Source organism: Myotis yumanensis, unplaced genomic scaffold (assembly GCF_028538775.1).
Source record: "Myotis yumanensis isolate MYYU_CA2020_CCGP unplaced genomic scaffold, mMyoYum1.0.hap1 SCAF_12, whole genome shotgun sequence".
In the NCBI taxonomy this organism is placed as follows: Eukaryota; Metazoa; Chordata; class Mammalia; order Chiroptera; family Vespertilionidae; genus Myotis; species Myotis yumanensis.
Genome location: NW_027223763.1, coordinates 48335312 through 48357236, shown reverse-complemented (window position 1 = coordinate 48357236; position 21925 = coordinate 48335312). Strand labels below are relative to the sequence as shown.

At 37.0% G+C, this 21925-nt stretch overlaps 1 protein-coding gene across 3 annotated transcripts in view; it reads right to left on the bottom strand.

The window, feature by feature from the left end:
- Positions 1-21925, bottom strand: part of JAK2 (Janus kinase 2) — a 111616-nt gene that overhangs the window by 52798 nt on the left and 36893 nt on the right. For all 3 annotated transcript variants that reach the window (XM_070431600.1, XM_070431599.1, XM_070431601.1), the window contains exons 3-5: positions 10928-11051; positions 9171-9288; positions 6521-6666 (exon numbers count right to left, since the gene is read on the bottom strand). In XM_070431600.1, the coding sequence (XP_070287701.1) occupies positions 6521-6666; positions 9171-9288; positions 10928-11051 (388 nt within the window). The remainder of the gene's footprint in view (positions 1-6520; positions 6667-9170; positions 9289-10927; positions 11052-21925) is intronic.

The following is a 21925-nucleotide window of genomic DNA, read 5'->3' as shown; positions in this document are numbered from 1 at the left end:
TCACCTACTACATGAATGAGGTAGGTGTAAACCTGTAGTTAAAGCCACTTCATTCACATATATTCTCTATACCCTGCCTTTCTCTAACAGACATCTGCTTTCTGGGGACTCTTACTCTACTTATTCTTTCTCTTCTATCCACATGTTTTGAAAATACTAATCTTCTTCCCATCCTAAATGTAAAATCTCTTTACCCTACATCCTCTCCAGCTACAGCATATATGGTCTTTTTTGGAAAGCATTTAAAACCATTTTAATTTTCCTGCCATCCTACTTCTCAACTCACTCAAATTTGGCTTCTGCTCCATAATCCCACAGAAACTGCTCTTACTAAAATAAAATAAAAAACTTCAACGTTGCCCTAACCGGTTTGGCTCAGCAGATAGAACGTTGGCCTGCGGACTCAAGGGTCCTAGGTTCAATTCCAGTCAAGGGCATGTACCTTGGTTGCGGGCACATACCCAGTAGGGAGTGTGCAGGAGGCAGCTGATGGATGGTTCTCTTTCATCGATGTTTCTAACTCTCTATCCCTTTCCCTTCCTCTCTGTAAAAAATCAATAAAATATATATTTTTTTTAAAAACTTCAATGTTGCTAAAAACTCAAATTCTCTTGTTTATTTGTCTTGTAATTTTTTCAGCAGCATCCAACACTGTTAATCATGCTCTCCTTGAAATTTTCTCCCCTTAGCTTTCCTGATTTTATTACCATCTCTTTGGCTGTTCCTTTTCAATCTTCTTTAAAGCAACATTCCCTTTTACCTAGTGATTAAATGTTGACGTTACTCAAGACTTAATTATGGGTCCTCCTCTTATTTTTTACACATTGTCTTTCTTCTAGATACTCTATATGCAAATCACTTGATATTGCCATCTAAATATCTAAACGACAGACCCTTATCTTCCACAATCTAGCCAATCTACCCATTTAATTTGGATAGCCCCAAAGCTCCGCAGACAATGTTTCAAAGGAAACTCATGAGTCTCCCTAAAGTCCTCCCAAGATCCTCTTACAACATTCTCTATTTGAGTAAACAGCACTACAATTCACCTACTTCTGCAAGTCCCAGGAATCACCCTTTACACCACCTTCTCCCTCAACCCCCATTATTCAATCCATCACTATAGTCCCTGGGCTATACCTTTGACATATTTCTCTTATTTGCCCATTTTTCTCATTACTAAACCATTCAACTGCATCTCCTGGAGGACCTACAGCAATGACCTTACTCTGTTTGACTCTCATTTCCATTTACACTTATGCCCCTCTGTTTTCTATACTGGAGTCATGGGGATCTTTTAAAAACACAAATTGAATAATGTTACCATTGCTTAATACCCTTGCATGGTTTCTTAGTGTTCTTAACCTTGACCACATGACTCTAAGGTTCTACATGGTTAAACTCCTGCCTCATCTCTTACTAACTCTGAGCTCTTCCTATGGTCTCTTCTGCTACGAGGCCTTTTCCATTACTCACTTCTTTCCACCAATTAAGTTCTACTCATTTGTCAGACCTTAAAAGTCACATTCTGTTCCTTTTCATAGCAATTACATATCTGTAAGTAAAGAAATATATAAAATTTTAAAAAGTTTATACAGTAAATAGGAGAGCCTCAGTAAGTTTAGAAAACACTGAAAAAAGATTTAAAATACAATCAGAATGCAAATTCAAATGCCTACTTTACCTTCTTTTGTCCAAAAAAAAATTAGTTACCAAAAGCCTTACTAAATGTGGAATGCAATTTACGTAGACATCAATGACTACTTGATTTAATAAGGCTTTGAAAAACTAATCTGAAGATGAAAAAGAGAGTTTAAGATAACATCATACAACATGGCTTTCCACTTTGATTCCTACAATTAAGGACCAGACATACACCTTTTGGGAATACCACAGGAGTATGTGGTTCTTGAATATGATGAATATACTTCACGTCATGCTATCAGAACCAGAAACACTAAAATATTTCAAGAGACAAGTTGTTATCTCTTAGAGAATAAAAACATTTTTCTGATGCCTCTCTTATATTGAGCTTTTTAAAGAATCCTAAAATTAAGGCTCTAAAAGGCTCTGAAATTGAGCTTTGCCTTAGAAACTATACTATATTTTGTACTATAAATGAAATCTTCATCTTACTGCTAAAGTTGAAGCAGGCCACTGGAAAATCTAGTATCTGCTTAGTTATTTAGAAAGGGAGTCCTAATGATATGAGGTATGTGGCTTCTTGCTATGTAAGTGTTCTTAGCCCTGGCCTAGTGTTTGCAAATTCAACAGACTCTCCTTTAAACTCCTTCCATTCTCCAATTCTCTTCTTCCTACCCTTTAGCAAATGTAAGATTTTAAAGAGCAAGTGAAGAATGAAAACAGAAAAATCTTATTTCCTACATTTTCTATACTCCAACACCTAAGCCAAAATATCCAATTAGGGATTGACATACAAAAAATTAAGTATCGCCCAGCTGGTGTGGCTCAGTGGTTGAGCATCGAACCAGGAAGTCACAGTTTGATTCCAGGTCAGGGCACATGCCCAGGTTGCAGGCTCAATCCCTTTCTCTCTGAAAACAATAAAAAAAATAAATATTAAGTATCACCCTGGCCAGTGTGCTTAGTGGTTAGAGCGTTGGCCTGTGCACCAAAGGGTAGAGGGTTTGTTTCCCCGTCAAGGGCACATACCTGGGTTGCAGGTTTGATTCCCAGCCAGGTCAGGGCATGTGCGGGAGGGAACCAATCGATGTGTTCTCTCTCTCTCTCTCTCTCTCTCTCTCTCTCTCTCTCTCTCTCTCTCTCTCTCTTCTTCTCCCTACCCCCTTCCTTCCACTCTCTGAAAATCAATGGAAAAAATATCCTTGGGTGAGGATTAACAATAACAAACAATTAAGTATCTAACACATGCAGATGCACAAACACATGCGGTTCATATGCACACAGAGGCTTGTGCTGACAGACACAGACATACCTAACGCACAGGCACAGATACAAAGAGGTGCACCTTTCATGTATTTTCTTTTTAAGTCTGGGAAAAGGTATGTATTTAGTTATACTAATCAGAGCTCCATACTCTACTGGATATTTCTGGGAACAAAGCAGCTTATTTATTTAACTAGAGGCCCGATACACGAAATTCGTGCAAGAGCCTTGGCCTGGCCCCTGCCCGCCACCACCGCGGCCAGGGCCCTCTGCCACTTCTGCCTTGCCCCTGCCCACTGCGGCTTTGTCTGGAAGTAAGGATGTCCAGAAGGATGTCTGGTCTAATTAGCATATTACCCTTTTGTTATTATAGATTCTGCCCCAAACTAATAATTCATCTGTTTTCCCATTAATCTTGAATATTTTAACATTGAGCTGAGTCTTTATTTCTCAGAAATGAGCACTAAATGAGAATTCAAAAACCATCAGTGAGTTAAATTATATTAACAAGGCAAGCAATGCAGGTATGTTTTTAACTTCAGGCCAGGCATAAATTATTTATTGAATATTAAAATATCATGGTACAACAGACAAAAGAAAAAGCTGGAAAATTAGACTACTTCAAAATTTAAATTCTTGTGCTACAAATGATACTTTTAAAAAAGTGAAAAAACAATATACAGACTGGGAAAACATTTGCAAAACATATATACGATAACTTATATATGTAGTCTTGTATCCAAATATAGACTCCTTACAAATCAATAATAAAAAATATTGAATTGTACATTTTAAGTGTGTGAATTTTACAGTATGTGAAATATATATCAATAAAACTGTTTTAAAATACCATGGAATTTTATAATGAATGTTTGATATCTGTGTAATTTCAAAAGAAAAATAATGCAGAATTTGCAGATGCATTTATATCCTGATTAAGAAAAACCACAGAAATACAATTACTAAACATTCACTGACTGTAGGACACTAGACTAAATAATATAGGGAGAGGAAGAGAGGGCATAATTCCTGACATTAAGAAACCACAGGATTGTGCCAAGACTTTGGGCAATATCATGGTCTCCAAAGCAGAAGTGTTCCACCATAGCATAAGCCTAGAGATGGCTTCATATTTATAAAATTCAAAGTTTCTCTGTTCCTCAACTGTGTTCCCTTCAGTTCCTTCAGTTTCCATCAATGGTATGTAAAATACTCCTCCCATGTCTCTGTTCTCCTATGGGCTGGCATATAGCAGGTATTCAATAAATGCTGTTAATGAGTGAATGAACGAACAAATGAATGAAGCCTTAGTGAAAACAGAAATGGTTTTGTTTTTCCTTTGCGCTTTGAAATCTTCTAGATTCCTCAGGGAGTTCCTGAAATCATACCCTATAGCTCCTACCCTTAAGTTAAGGCTTAATGAACATCAGAAAGCAAGAAAGGAACACTTAAAACCAAAGAGGGAAACAAGAAATCAATACCCTGCAAATTGCATATGAACTGTTTTGAACGCACTCAGTGACTTAAGTCCATCATTGAGAGAAGCATTTCAAGAAATAAAGGGAGTTTTAACCAGATTCATGGCATCTTCAAACTTTTACTCTGGTAAATATGCAATAGGTAAGACATATTATTTCGTATTCAGACTTAAAAAAAAAAAAACCCCAAAGCAATCTTATATACTATATACCCATATTCCTATATATCTTTAAAAAGAGTGGAAGTTTTCCAGCCATAAAAGCTGGGCTGCAAGAGTAGTGTTTCAAAAAACTGTATTTGGTAATACTTTCAACAATAAAGAATTATTTAAAAAAGAAATTTAAAAAAATTAAATTTGGCATGATTGTCAAAATTCAATGTGCAGAAGAATAATTTGAAGTGTGTGGAGTATGCTTCACTTGTGTAAGATTCTGCTGAATCAGTTATAAGATGAATAAGGTCTGAGGATCTAATGTACAACACAGTGACTATAATTAACAACATTATATATGTATAGGTAAAACTTGCTAAAGAGAATAAAACTTAAAAAGTCTCTCCCTGCCACCCCCCCCCCCAAAAAAAACCCCAAAACTCAAAAAAGATAAATATGTGAGGTGGTGGATGTATTAATAAACTTCATAGGGGATCCTTTCACAATGTGTATCAAATCATGATGATGTACACTTTAAATATTGTGGATGAAAGGGGCCACATGCTAACCTAACAAAATTCAGGGAAAAGTAACCACAAAGGATGGCCTGAAATTAAACTTTAACTAAAAGCAGTTACGCTGGGTAGTTATGTCCTAGGCCGGTATCTTCACTGACAAGGTCAATCTTTACCTTAACTGACCCTATCTGTCTTTTTGCACCTATGATAACATATCCTTGAAATGTCTAGGTAACTTGTAACTTCTCTTTTTCCAGACCCCTTGGGCACAACCAATGTACCTGGGCGTGAGGACAGATAAGTGTCTATCATTTTACTTTTTATCCAATCCCAAAGGTTCCTCCCCACCCCTCCACCCCCACTTTGCTTTCTCCCACATCTCTAATCTATCATGTAACCCACCTGCATCCCCTCTTTTTGACTGCAATGTATAAAAATAGATGAAAAAAACCGCCATTCTCTGAAGCATTATCCCAATCCATTGAGATACTGCTTCCTGGCAGTTGTCAACAGTTTGGCTCAAATACACTTAGAAAAAATTCTTTACAGGTTTGAATGTTTTTACATGAACTATATCTTACAATTTTATATGTCAATTATACTTCAATAAAATTTATTTTTTTCAATCTCCTGGAGCACTTATAAAAATTCATATTTGTAGACTTCACCTCAGATTTACTAAATCCAAATTGTTGGGTTAGAGCCCAAGAATCTTCCATTTTAGCAGGAACCGCAGGTGACAGTAATTCAAGTAAAATATGGACACTATTCGAGACATTCTGATTCTGAATTATTTATACAGAAAATGTGAGGATCTGCTGGTAGAAATTATGACTCCAGGTGCTCTTTTCAGTCCTCTGACCGTACCTAGCCTTTTTAGAATAAATGAATCAAATAATAAATAAGTATCAAACACCTATATTTTCTATAGTATACCAACACTTTTAATAATTTCTTTGATAAATAAGTACTACTCAGATACAATGTACAATATGATGACTACAGTTTATGCTGCTGTATGGTATACATGAATGTTGTTAAGACAGTAGATCCTAAGAGTTCTCATCACAATGGAAAAAATATTTTTTCTTTTTCGTTTTTCCATCTATATGAAATGATTGATGTTATAATTGAATTCATAGTAGTAATCATTTCACGATATATGTAAGTCAAGTCATTATGCTATATATCTTAAACTTTTTTTAAATTTTGTTTTATTGCTTAAAATATTACAAAGAGTACTACATATGTCTCCCCCGCCCCCTTGATCTTAAACTTATACAGTGTTTATGTCAATATTCAATAAAACTGGAAGAAAGTGTGTGTTGTGCACAGAAGGAAAACTTACTTATACAACTTTTAATCATAAAATAAAAAAGTATGGGGAAGTTCACTAAATACAAATAAATCATATAAAAAGTTCAACAGTTCCATTTATGTATATGGATTTACATAAGGAAATTACCTGATAGAGCTATAGACGTCGAGTGGGGTTTGATCATTTTCTTTGGCTATTCTCATCATATCTAACACTGCCATCCCAAGACATTCTTCCTGTGTTTCATGAGTCACAGGTACTTTTATCCATCCATGCAAAAAATCATGCCGCCACTAAAGGAAAAAATATTTAGACGGAAATATTTCATAAGTTTCAATATTACATTTTAATCTATTATCATATTTTAACTGATAATGTAATTTCCAGAACACATATATTTAAAAAGAATACAACCTCTTTTGATTTTCAACTATTTTGCCATAAAATTTTAATAAGTTATTTTGCAAATGGAAACTGATTAAAATTGGTTCCCAACTAGAGAGTATATATATCAATCTATTTCACTGCTTTTATCTTCAAATTATATCTTCTACATCAAAACTGCCTAAACTAAAATACATATTAATTAAATATGTACTGAGTCCCAAATATGTTCAAAGCATTATACTAAGGGCCCTGACCAGATAGCTCAGTTGGTTAGAGCACCGTCCCAATAAGCCAACGTTTCAGGTTTGATCCTATTAGGGCACATACAAGAAGCAACCAATGAATGCATAAATAAGTGGAACAAATTGATGTTTCTCTCTCTCTCTTTCTATATGAAAAAATCCCTCTACCATTCATCATGGCCTGAAATTTCTATCTTCTAAGTCTCCTGAGCCAAATTTCAGTATCAATATAAGGTCAGTTATTGGTGCCCTTGGAGGAAGTGGAAGCCAGCTAGTTTTCCTTGGGTCCTAGCTTGTCCCAATTGAGCTTAGAAACATGAAAGCACCCCAAATAAAATCAATAACATGTTAATGAGAAAGAGAGAGAGAGAGAGAGAGAGAGAGAGAAAGGAAGGAAAGAAGGAAAAGAAAGGGAGAAAAAATGTAGAAGAAAAGTGCATGATATTGGATCAGGCAATGACTTCTCAAATATGACACCAAAAGCACAGATAACCAAAGAAAAAAATAAATTAGACTACATAAAAATTAAAAACTTTTGCACACCACAGGGCACAATCAACAGAGTGAATAGTAAACCTATGGAATGGGAGAAAATATCTGCAACATATATTTATTAAGGGGTAAATGTCTTAAATGTATAAAGAACACTTATAACGCAACAAAAAAACCACCTGATTTTAAAATGGGCAAAGGATTTGAATAGTTTCCCCAAAGAAGATATACAAATGGCCAACAAGCTTATGAAAAAACATTCAACATCACTAATCATTAGGGAAATGCAAATCAAAACTATGAGATACCACTTCACACCTACCAGAATAACTATTATTAAAAAAATAGAAGGTAAGTGTTGGCAAGGATGTGGAGAAACTGAAATGCTTTGTGCACTGATACTAGGAATATAAAATGATGCAGCTGCTATGTAAACCAGTATAGCAGTTCCTCAAAAAAAATTTTTAAAAAACCAATTATCATTTCATTTAATTAATTCCACTTCTGGATATACTAATATATTCAAAAAAATTAAAAGCAGGGTCTCAGATATTTGTATGTCCATGTTCACTGCAGCACTATTCACAAGAGCCAAAAGGTGGAAGCAACTCAAATCAACAGATGCATGGATAAACAAAATGTGATACTATGTACAATGGAATAGTCAGCCTTAACCTTTGTACACCATAAGCATCTATAGATGCAATTAAATTCAAAATATCGTGGCATGTGGGGATGGTTTCTATTTTGGACGTGTGGCAGTTAACTGGTTAAAAAGGAAGGAAATTCTGACACACGCTACAACATGAATGAACCTTGAAGATATTATGCTAAGAGAAATAAGCCAGTCACCAAAGAGCTAATATTATATAACTGTAATTATATGAGGTACCTCGAATAGGCAAATTCATAGAGACATAAAGTATACAGGTGGCTGTCAGGGGCCAGAGGAGAGGGGTATGGAAACTTATTGTTTAATGGGAAATAACAAGAACATATCTTTACCCAAAAGTACAAATATATTTTCTTTCTTTAGTTTCTACTCAGTTCTAGCACATAAAAACAAAAGTCATTTCATGATAAAACATTTTAATTACTGTTTAAATCAAGGTAATAGAGAAAAAAAGCATTGTTCAAATATACTACAAAAAATTAACATAATAGTATTAATAAACAAATAACTAGAACAAAGCTCTCAGACTCAGTATCAGCCAGCCAACCTCCCCTGAGAAGCTACACAAGCTATTATAGCTCAACTTTTTATGCAGTTACCAAGTTTCTTTACATTTCACTCCCCACTATTTAAGTCTGAATTTGTTCAGGAATTAAAAAACAAACTTCTCTAAAGATATTTTATTGTCCTATGTTCCAGCCACTTATGTTTACATGAATCATGTTATAAAACTCAGTCTAAACTTTGTGAAATCCTTAAATAACTTAAAGCACTAAAAAAAGAAGAAGGATGTTCAAAATGGCCAATTCAAGGAATCTCTATGAAATAAATTCTATTGTCCATAAACCATAAATCATAGGATTAAAAATTAGTAATAAAGACTTCATTTTGTTACCTAGCTATACCTGCTATGCAAGATGGAACAATTTTCTCATATATGAAGATTTTCCTGACTAAGAGGTATTTATCATTTAACACATGAAAAGTAGATAATATATCATACCTGAGCAAAAAGGTAAGACATAACAAAGTCATCAAGAAGAGGAGCTTCAGCACCTCGAGATATTCCATGCCGATAAGTTCTGTTGCTGCCGCTACAATACCAGTAAGGAAAGTAAAATCTACAAGACAGTTAAAACACTCTGTCAGCCTCCAAATAAATCAAATATAAACATACTGTGTACATATAACCACTTCCAGCATAACAAAATATATTATCCCACAATCAGAAAACACAGCTAATAGTGTTAAATACAAGTTGACAGGAAAAGGAAATCTGGATAAAACCACAATTAAAATATAGGTAGAAAATATAAGAAATCTAAGTGTAAAATAAATATACTGCCTTCTTCCAAGCATAGACTGTAGACGTAATAATAGGAAAAAGAAATGTAGAAATATGCTTATAATATCACCTCCAAATAATGACCTTTTGCTTCTTTGTTTTCAATTATTAAACTTTTTTTCCTGTCTTATTAGTTAGGAACTCCATTAAAATCCTAAACAAAAGCAGTAACTAAGGCTATCTTTTACCTAATTTTAAAGAGACTGCTTCTAACAAACATTTTTATCATTTAAGAATATTATTTGATACATGTTTTTTATAGATACCCTTTATCATGGTAAGGACGTCTCTCTTGAGTCTTAGTTAATTAAGGATTCCTTCACCTTTCTTTTTAAAGTTATCAAAAAGTCCATGTTCTTTTTTACTGCAACATTGACTCTATGCATTGAATGGATCTATTTCATAAGTACGAGCCACAGATCAAGCTTAACTTTTTAAGATTTTTTATTAATTTTCAGAGAGAGAGGATGAAGAGGGAGAAAAATATAAATGTGAGAGCAAAACATCACTGGGCTACCTCCTTGCATGCCCCTTACCAGGGATCAAACCTGCAACATAGGCATGTGCTCTGACTGGGGAATCTAACCAGCAACTTTTCTGTGCATGGGACAAGGCCCAACCAACTGAGCCACACCTGCCAGGGTCAAACTTCTTTGTTTCAAGCTTTTGAGTAGAAAAGTACCTCTGGATTTCACTAATTTTACCATAAATTATTAAATAAACTAGACTGCTTAGGCCCGCTCCCTGCGCTAAGTCAGCAGTTGGATATCCTTAGCTCTGCCTCGGAGGCAGGAAAGGCTCCTGCCACTGCTGCTGCACTAGTTAGCTGTGAGCCTGGCTCTGGCTAAGTGGCGCTCCTTCTGTGGGAGCACACTGACCACCAGGGGGCAGGTCCTGCACTGAGCGTCTGCCCCCTGGTGGTCAGTGTTCGTCATAGCGACTGGTCATTCCGCTGTTCGGTCGATTTGCATATTAGCCTTTTATTATATAGGATTAACTTTATTGTTTGCGACTGTAATAAATACTGGCAAAATCTTCTCTTCACTTTAAAAAAAGTTATTAAAAAGAAGAGATGTGAGATAACATTTTATTGCACAAAACATCTAATTTCCTAGGAAACTAGAAATATTCCAGACATTTAGGATTTTGCTAGTAAAGTCATGCTCACCTTCTAAAAATGTAATTATAAGTGGTAAAGTAGCATTTCACCAGAACAGCTTTATTTTCAGAGCATTCTAGTTAAAAAACATGTATGGGCTATTCCTCTAAAGAGAAATAGTCATACAAGAAGAAAATTAAATGCTCATTAGCTGTAGTCTCTGATATTAGATATCTTACAATTTTAAAAATGTTCAATAATTTCTCCCACTCTGTTCTTTTGCCATTAAGGTGAATCACTTTACTGAAGAAAGTACCTTATTCTGTAGAGTACATTGTGCCTGGTTGACTCATCTATATGGAAGACATAGTTGGGCGGATACCAGATCCTTTCTGTTTCACTCATTAAAGCAAACATACTATGATACACAGGTGTGATTCCTAAGAAAGAAGCAGAAAAAGAAATGAGTACAGATAGTTAAAAGTACATTTATATAACATCTATAATTTATAATTTATAGTGAGTCTAAAGTAACAATTCAAAATCAGCACAAAATGCAGTAGCAGTTGAAATTTTTTTGTTCAACCCGAACTATAACTGAATTTTTAATTAAATATCATTTTGCCCTATATTTTAAAACATGACTGCTGGGACTTTTCCAAACAATTTTTTTTAATTATTCAATTTTTTGATGTCTCTATAGATAAACTGATTTAAATCGGTGTGTTGAAATTGATAATAAGGACATCACATCAAGTAATTAATATTTAGAAGTCACTGGATACTTTTAAGAGAACAGTGAAATAGCTTTATTTTTATATATCAAATTTTACACAATACACTAGTAATTAAATTCTCTGCCCTATTTAAATTTAGAAAAATTTTTAATTGTCAACTTAAAATGCAGGAGTATATAATTTTTTTTCAAAGATATTTTAGGATGTACTAGTGCATGGACAAAAAGTTGAAGGCCACTGAATTTTATAAAAGCATATAAAATATCTAAGCCACACAATTAATGCTTTTTATTTCCCAGCACATATAGAACATTCACACATACACACCCATATAGACACACCAATCATATGGAGACTAAAAATAAGTCTCCCAAAATGCCAGGGAATAATCATACATAGCATGTTCTCTAATTATGCTTGACTTAATTCAGAAATAAATAAATACTTAAAATTTATTTTAAACATAAGCCTCAAAAAACAAGAGAATTTTTATTTTAGTGACATTTTCATTCTTTTCCACTGTAGGCAAAAATGACACCAACTTGACACACTGACAACAAAATTTTTAAATTTATTAGTTAAATTATTAAAACAACTGTCTACTCATAGATATGTAATAATTTCAGTAAGTTACATATAAAAAGCTTATTCAGTAAAAACTCTGAAACTGCATCTTTGCATTCATCCTTGTATTTACAAATACTTTTTTTTTAATCCTCACCTGAGGATATTTTTCCATTGATTTTTAGAGAGAGTGGAAGAGAAAGGGAAAGATGGAGAAAAATATCAATGTGAGAGAAACACATCGACTGGTTGCCTCCTGCACATGCCCAGATTAGGGCCCAGGCCAGGAAGGAGCCAGCAACCAAGGTACGTGCCCTTGATCAGAATCAAACCCGGGACCCCTCAGTCCACAGGCCAACGCTCTACCCACTGATAGAGGCTACAAATACTTCTAAATATCTCACACGTCACTGAAATTAAAGAACACTTATAATAAATGATCACTAATACCATGTGTTAAAAATTATCTACACTAATAAAAGAGAAACATGGTAATTGGCGTACGACCACTACCCTTCCCATTGGCTAATCAGCGTATCCTTATGCAAATTAACTGTCAGCCAAGATGGTGGCCGGCAGCCATGCACTGAAGCAAGCAGGGAGGTTTGCTTCCTCCAGGAACTGCAGGCTCCAACGTTCCCCCCCTCACTTGCAGGACTCTCAACTGCAACTCTAAGCAACTATTACTATGTTGCAAATAAGAAGCTAAACAAAACCAGCTTTCAGTCAGCCCCGGACCGCAACATTGTATCCATGTTTTCAGCAGCGAGGCCTCAGAGCTAAAGCTGGCCCAGAATAAAAAAAAAAAAGAAAACAAGGAGCGGTTGGGAGCTTTTAGTCAACTGCCAGCGAGAAAACAGCCCTCAGCCCCTCAGCCAGACTGGCCAGGCACCCCAGTGGGGACCCCCACCCTGATCCAGGACACCCTTCAGGGCAAACCAGCCGGCCCCTACCCATGCACCAGGCCTCTATCCTATATAGTAAAAGGGTAATATGCCTCCCGGCACCGGGATCAGCGGAGCAGCGAGGCTCCCGGCACTGGGATCAGCGTGACAGGGGGCAGCGCCCAAACCCCTTGATCGCCCTGCTCTGTGCCTGATAGGGGGTAGCTCCCCAATCCCCCGATTGCCCTGCGGCTCTGTGTGTGACAGGGTGAGGCGCCCCAACACCCCGCCCCCCCACGGGTCCTGCTCTGTGTGTGACAGGGTAGAGCCATAACCTCTCTATCGGCCCTTCCCTGAGTGTGACAGTGGCGGTGCCCCAACCCCCTGATCGGCCCTGCTCTGTGGGTAATAGAGGGTGGCGCCCCAACCCCCCTCCACGGGCCTTGCTCTGTGTGTGACAGGGTAGAGCCATAACCTCCCCTTTGGCTCTACCCTGAGTGTGGCAGGGTGCAGCGCCCCAACCCCCTGATGGACCCTGCTCTGTGAGTGACAGGGGACAGCGCCCCAACCCCCTGATCGGCCCTGCTCTGTGCGTGACAGGGGGTGGCGCCGCAACCTCCCCATTGACCCTGCCTTGAGTATAACGGGGCGGTGCCCCAACCCCCCAATCGGTCTACCCTGAGCGTGACTGAGGGTGGCATTGCAACCTCCCGATCCACCCTGCTCTGTGCATGACGGGGCGGTGCCCCAACTCCCCAATCGGCCCTGCTCTGAGCCTGACCAGGGGCTGCACTTAGGGATTGGGCCTGCCCTCTGCCACCCGGGAGCAGGCCTAAGCCAGCAGGTCGTTATCTCCCGAGGGGTCCCAGACTGTGAGAGGGCACAGGCCGGGCTGGGGGACCACCCCCTCCGAGTGCACAAATTTTTGTGCACCGGGCTCCTAGTAAAATATAACTGTGATACTCAAGAGGGAAAATTAGAGCTCTAATCTGATTACATTAAAAAATAACAGACTGATCTAAATTATCTAAGTCAAGTCAGCAAACAACAGAATAACCCAAAGACAGCTGAAAGAAGGACATGATACAATAGGAGTTAATACGGATCAAAATTTAATAAAGAGAATAAACAAGATAAAAGCTGATTATTTGCAATGACTAAATAAACCTTTGTCAACTCTGATCAAAAAAGAAAGAAGACACAGATAAACACTAAGAATTTTTTTTAAATATAAGTTTTGAAGACAAAAAGGGAGTGCTAGAATAAATTATGCCAATAAATTTGAAAATGTAGACAAATTAACAGTTTAAAAATATATAACTTTAAAAATAGATTTAAACTTCAAAAGAACTATAATCATTAAAAAAAAAAATCTCCCACTTAAAAAAAAAAAAAAAAAAAAACAGAGGAGAAGAAAGGAGGAAGAAGAAGGAAAGAGAAATAAGGAAGAATCAGAAAGAAGAAAAGAAAACCTCCATAAGGCCCAGAGGAAATTTATGAGTTCAACCAAACATGAAAGACAATTTGAATCTTAATTACAGAGAATTAAAAAGAGAACAGAAAAAATGGCACATATTGTGGATTTAGTTTGACCATGATACCAAAACCAGACAAAGACATCATAAAAGGATAATCTCGCTTACCAAAATAGTTACTAACAATCCTAAACTAAATATTAGCAAACCAAAGCCAACAACGTGTGTTTTTTTATTAACAAAGTTCATTCACCCTAAGATTGCAAAAAATGACTAAATTAGAAAACTCCATTAATATAATTTATCACAATAATGTACTGGAGAAAAATCTGAGGTAAAATGGCAAAATCATAGATTTGAAAAGTTGGGTAGTGAGTACACTGGTATGTATTATATTTTTATACAAAGGGTTACTTAAAATATTTTGTAATACTGAAATCAAAATTAAAAAGGCAAAATAAAAAATTAAAGTGATAAATAGAAATAAGTTATTCACGGTAGAGCAAGTTTATAAGACTAATAAAATGTGAAGGGATGGTAATACCTAATACCTAGTATTGAAGAAAATGCAAATTAAAATTATGTGACATCACTTTATACCCATTCAACTAGCAAAAATAGTAAGAGAAATAATATCTATTGCTGATTAATGGTGAAAAAGAGTACTGTTATGTAACTGCTAGAAATGTAAACTGGTAGAGTTTCTGAGAAAGCAATATTGATATAAATTTGAGAAATCTGTATCAGTAAAAAATAGTTAAAACCTTTAAATCCAGCAATCTTTTCTATGTATTCCTAAAAGTGCAGTAGGTTAATAAGAAAATGTAAATTTAAGAGCCGAAGAAAAAAATTAGGGTAGTAAAATCCATGCCATGGACTGTTATGAAGTTAAATAAAAGAATGAGCTGGGCCGAAACCCGTTTGGCTCGGTGGATAGAGCGTCGGCCTGCGGACTGAAAGGTCCCAGGTTCGATTCCGGTCAAGGGCATGTACCTGGGTTGCGGGCACATCCCCAGTAGGAGATGTGCAGGAGGCAGCTGATCGATGTTTCTAACTCTCTATCTCTCTCCCTTCCTCTCTGTAAAAAATCAATAAAATATTTTTAAAAAATGAGCTAGTGCAAAAGCAGTTGGCTTAAATAGATTTTTCACAATGTATATATCATAAAAAAGCAAAAAACACACAAAAATATATAATATGATTCCATTTTATAAAATAATAGCTTCAAAATCCTAATGACTGTTTATGGGAGAAAGTGACATAGTGTGTCCATTAGGTGATTATATGATCATGGAGAAAAGTATAAAAGGATCATAAGAGATTATGAATGGAATATAACAGGATGGAACTAAGAAAATGAAAGTTAACAAGATGGAACTAAAAAAAAAGGAAGGTCAGAGTATAGTGAACAAGAAACTTTTTCAAAGAATCCTATCTAATAATAGACAAACATGGTAATTGACCATACCTCCGCTACACTTCCCATTGGCTAATCAGCAGGATATGCAAATTAACTGCCAACAAAGATGGCGGCCGGCAGCCACACAGCTGAAGCGAACAGGAGGCTTGCTTGCTCCAGTGATGGAGGAAGCCAAGGTTCCCCGCCTGCCGCGGCCCAGCTCTGAGTTCCAGAAGCAACAATGTTTCAATTATAGAAGCTAAACAAACCCCAGATACCTGCTTTCAGCCGGCCACGGCCTCAGAGCTGGAGAGAGCAGGACAGCAACAATGTTTCAATTATAGAAGCCAAACAAACCCAAGATACCTGCTTTCAGCCAGCTGTGGCCTCAGAGCTGGAGCCGGCTCTCAGCTCCAATGACAGCTATAGAAGGTAAATAAATCCCAGAATTAAAAAAAAAGAAGAAAAAGAGAGGCTGGGAGCTTCAGTCGCCCACCAGCCTGAAAACGGCCCTCAGCCCCTTACCCAGACTGGCCAGGCACCCCAGTGGGGACCCCCATGCTGAGGGGGGTGTGACCAGCTGCAAACAGCCATCAGCCTGTCATCCAGGCTGGCCAGGCACCCAAGCGGGACCCCCACCCTGATCTGGATCACACTTCAGAACAAACTAGCCGGCCCCCACCCATGCAACAGGCCTCTATCCTATTTAGTAAAAGGGTAATATGCAAACTGACCCTAACAGCAGAAAGACTGGGAATGACTGGTCACTATGACACACACTAACCACCAGGGGGCAGACGCTCAATGCAGGAGCTGCCCTCTGATGGTCAGTGCGCTCCCACAGGGGGAGCTCTGCTCAGCCACAAGCCAGGCTGATGGCTGCCAGTACAGCAGTGGTGGTGGGAGCCTCTCCTGCCTCCTCAACAGTGCTAAGGATGTCTGACTGCAGCTTAGGTCTACTCCCCGCTGGCAAATGGACATCCCCCGAGGGCTGCTGGGCTGCCAGAGGGATGTCTGATTGCCATCTTAGGCCCAATCCCCCGGGGAGCAGGCCTAAGCCAGCAAGTGGTCACCCCTGAGGGGTCCCAGACTGCGAGAGGGCACAGGCCTGGCTGAGGGACGCCCCCCCCCCCGCAGTGCACAAATTTTTGTGCACCAGGCCTCTAGTTTATTAAATAAAAACAGTAAGCACTCATGTCAAAAAGAAAAAATAAGGTGAAAGGGGAGTAAAAAGAGACTTATCCATACCAAAATAAGGGTTCACCATGTAAGGCATCTTGAAACTAGAGAATAATGACTTGTAATTTCTAAATTTAAAAATAACAATAAGTAGATAGCAAATAGTTATTTTATCTGAATATTATTTTGATCCACACAAATTCTGAATTGAAAAAATATTTTAAACTTGAACTTTCAAATAACATATAATCAAGTAGTTAGCATCATAATCCCATGTCTCTGTACATTGCACATACTACTTCTTTTATCTAAAAGGTACTACCCTCTCCTCTATCTGCAAAATATTTCACATAAATCAGTGTTCTAAGTACATAAAAGACACAGTGGGAGAGGACACTGCCCATGAAGGGGCCATAAAAAACCTGATATGAGATTATCTTGGAAAGAGAAAATACTGGGAAGGGAACCTTAACAAAGAGCTAGCATTTAGTTTAAATATAATCATACTAGAGGCCTGGTACACGAAATTCGTGCATTCGGGGGGAGAGGGGGTACCCTCAGCCCAGCCTTAGCCCTCTCGCAGTCCAGGAGCCCTCATGGGATGTCCGACTGACAGCTAAGCCAGCAGTCGAACATCCTTAGCACTGCTGCGGAGGCAGGAGAGGCTCCCACCACTGCCACTGCGCTTTCCAGCTGTGAGCCTGGCTTCTGGCTGAGCAGCACTCCCCCTGTGGGAGTGCACTGACCACCAGGGGGCAGCTCCTGCATTGAGCATCTGCCCCCTGGTGGTCAGTGTGCATCACAGTGACCGGCTGTTCCACTGTTCAGCTGATTTGTATATTAGCCTTTTATTATAGAGGATAAACAAAATTATATATGGAACTATTATTCTTAGCATGTTTTGATAAAGGTATTTTTCAGAACAAAATGTAATGATTTTCAAACAATAGCTTAACTACACAAAGAAGGAAAAGTGAATTCACACTATGAGTCATCAGGATTTTTTTAAATGATTAATAATGATTTCTTAACATAAGAAAGACTCCTTTAATTAATTATAAGTATCAAATAGGAAAATGGATGTATCCATATAAATTGGTACAAAGGGGTCAGAAAAAAGGGAGTATATACCAAAAGAAAATGGTTAGATCAGCCCTGTGATAACAAAAGACAATGCTTATAGTCATGTTTAATCACAATGATACTTATTTCAAAATGGCAATTATATATTAATACTTATTTCATTTTGATTGGGTTGTTCTAGAAAGGAAAAAAGGCAGTGACACTGTATTTGAGATATACATTGTATTGAAATAATAGGACCTCAAAGAAATTTCTCTGTCATTCTTAATTCCCTTTTCTTTCCCTATATACCAAGTCCAAATTCTTTTTATTTTTCTTTATTAAAATCACTTCGATGTGTTTCTTCTTTTCCAAGTCATTACCAGATTTGTGGTGTAGTTTCATATCATTCTAGAGCAGTGGTTCTCAACCTTCCTTATGCCGCGACCCTTTAATACAGTTCCTAATGTTGTGGTGACCCCCAACCATAAAATTATTTTCGTTGCTACTTCATAACTGTAATTTTGCTACTGTTATGAATCGTAACGTAAATATCTGATATGCAGGATGTATTTTCATTGTTACAAATTGAACATAATTAAAGCATAGTGATTAATCACAAAAACAGTATGTAATTACATATGTGTTTTCCGATGGTCTTAGGCGACCCCTGTGAAAGGGTCATTCGACCCCCGAAGGGGTCGCAACCCACAGGTTGAGAACCGCTGTTCTAGAGTACGAACAGTCATCATTCCACTAATATTAATGGAGTTCTTATTCTATAATAAGCACAAGGTGTGTGTGGGAAATACAAAAATGAAAAATAGTGCCTAGCTTGAAGGATCTCACAGTGTAGTATATGGTACAGAGAAACCTTTGGAAAATTATAATTCAAGAGAATAAGTATGATAGTGAAGACCCAAGAAAACAAAGAAGTAAAGGGGAGAGGTGATAAAGATTCTTTTAATTCTTTATTGTTGAAAGTATTACATATGTCTCCTTTTTCCCCCGCTGACCTCTTCCAAACCAACCCCCAACATAGGCCTTCACCCCCCTATTGTCTGTGTCCATTGATTATGCTTATACGTATGCATACATGTCCTCTGGTTGATCTCTTACCCCTCCCTCCCACCCTTCGATACCTTCCTTCTGAGATTTGATGATCTGTTTGATGCTGCTATGTCTCTGGATCTATTTTTGTCCATAAGTTTATGTTGTTCATTATATTCCACAAATGAGTGAGATCATGTGATACTTATCTTTCTCCAACTGGCTTATTTCACTTAGCATAATGCTCTTTAGGTCCATCCATGCTGTTGCAAATGGTAAGAGTTCCTTCTTTTTTATAGCAGCTTAGTATTCCATTGTGTGGATGTACCACAGTTTTCTAATCCATTCATCTACTGATGGGCACTTAGGCTGTTTCCAAATCTTAGCTATTGTAAATTGTGCTGCTATGAACATAGGGGTGCATATATCCTTTCTGATTGGTGTTTCTGATTCCCTGGGATATATTCCTATAAGGGGGATTACTGGGTCAAATGGGAGTTCCATTTTTAATTTTTTGAGGAAAAGCTATACTGTTTTCCACTGTGGCTGCACCAGTCTGCATTCCCACCAGCAGTGCATGAGGGTTCCTTTTTCTCCACATCCTCACCAGCACTTGTTTGTTGATTTGTTGATGATAGCCATTCTGACAGGTGTAAGGTGGCACCTCACTGTCGTTTTGATTTGCATCTCTCAGATGATTAGTAGCTTTGAGCATGTTTTCATATGTCTCTTGGCCTTCTGTATGTCCACTTTCAAAAAGTGTCTATTTAGATCCTTTGCCCATTTTTTTTTATTGAACTGTTTATCTTCCTTTTGTTAAGTTGTATGAGTTCCCTATAAATTTTGGAGGTTAAACCCTTATCGGATGTAACATTGGCAAATAAGTTCTCCCATGCAGTGGGCTTTCTTGTTTTGTTTATGGTTTCTTTCTTGTCTGGATCCAATTTTAGTCAGGCTCCTTTGAAACCACTGCCCAACAAGGACCACATGTACTTCTTCACAGACTCCAATTTTAGTAAGAATCCTGGTAAGTCCCTTTAGCAAGAATTCCCCATCTTTGATATATCATCAAACTCCTTTTCCCTACTTGCCACCAGGTGATATCTAATCATTCTAGCCTGCCTTGAGCAAAAATCCTATTAGTGTGCAACCACTAATAGAATAATATAAAAACTGTAACAAAACATCTAATGGAAGCTATAAATTTTTAAAAAAATACTTGATTGACCTTTAAAAATATCAGGAAAGAAGTAAAATAGAAAGATATCTGTAATAATATCAACAATAAAAAATATATTTTTAGCCCAACCAGTTTGGCTCAGTGGATAGAGCGTCGGCCATGGACTCAAGGGTCCTGGGTTCAATTCCGGTCAAGGGCATGTACCCTGGTTGCGGGCACATCCCCAGTGGGGGGCGTGCAGGAGGCAGCTGATCGATCTCTCTCATCGATGTTTCTAACTCTCTATCCCTCTCCCTTCTTCTCTGTAAAAAATCAATAAAATATATTTTAAAATATATATATTTTTTTTAAAAAGGAAAATAAAAAACAAATGAAACAATGCAAATAGCAAGATAATAGATTTAAACACAATTATATTAGTAATTACATTACATTATATATAAATGTAAACAAGCCAATTAAAACACACAGCCTATGATTCTGGATTATAAAAAAGACTTTGTACTATTTAAAAGATTTACTTTAATTACAAAGATATATATATAAGTTGAAGCTAAAAAGAAGGAAAATTATATATCATACAAACACAAAGTAAAAGAAACCTGGTAAGAACACTAAACTTTAAGAAAGAAGTATTAGTTAAAGTAAAAAGGAACACTTCATGGTGATAAGAGGGTCAATTCAACAGAAAGACAAAAAATATTAAATTTGTGTTCAACTAATAACAAGGCTTCAAAATATATGAAGCAAAAGTAAATGGAACCAGAATAGAAACAGAAAAATTCAAAATCTATAAACATGGGAGAAGGCAAAAAATAAAAGGACACAAACATTTTAAATTATTAACCACCTTAAACTTAGTTTAAATTTAGAGAACACTATACCCAGATGTTTCAAATGTATGTAACACATTTTTTAAAACTTGTCTGATATTCTGAATCACAAGACAGTCAACAAATTTCAGAGGACTGAAATTATACAGAGTATAATATGGGAGTTCCAGAGGAAGATAAAATAGAGAAAGACACAAAAGAATATTTAGAGAAACAATGGCCCAAGCCTACCATTGTTTTAACTTTTTAAAATATTTTTATTGATTTTTTAGAGGAAGGGAGAGGGATAGATAGAAACATCGATCAGCTTCCATCTGCACGCCTGCTACTGGGGATAGAACCCACAACCAAAATATATGTCCTTAACCTGAATCAAACCCTTGACCCTTCAGTTGAGGGCCGATGCTCTATCCACTGAGCCAAACCAGTCAGGTCAAAACCTCCCCAAATATGATGAAACCCACAGATACACAAATCCATAAAGATCAGTGAGTTCCAAGATAGACAAACGCAAAGTGATATACACCAAAACACATTAAAATCAAACTATCAAAAGCCAACAATAGAGAACCTTGAAAACAGCAAGAGAGAAGTGATTCATTACATACAAGAAATTCTTGATTAGGAATCCTCAATAAGACTCAAAGCCAATTGTTCATCAGAAACCATTCAGGTCATAAGGCAATGAAATGACATACTTAAAGCATTCAAAGAGAAAACTCTCAAACAAGAATTCTGTATCTGCAAAATTATCCTTCAAAAACGAAGAAGGAAGTAAAACATTCTCAGATAAACAAAAGCTGAAAGAGTTCACATCTAATAGATGTTCCCTATAAGAAATAACTCTAGGTGGAAATGATGAGATATTAGAGAGTAACTCAAAGTAATGAAAAAGAACTCTGATTAAGGTTAACTACGTAGGTAAATATACAAACCAGTATTATTAGATTT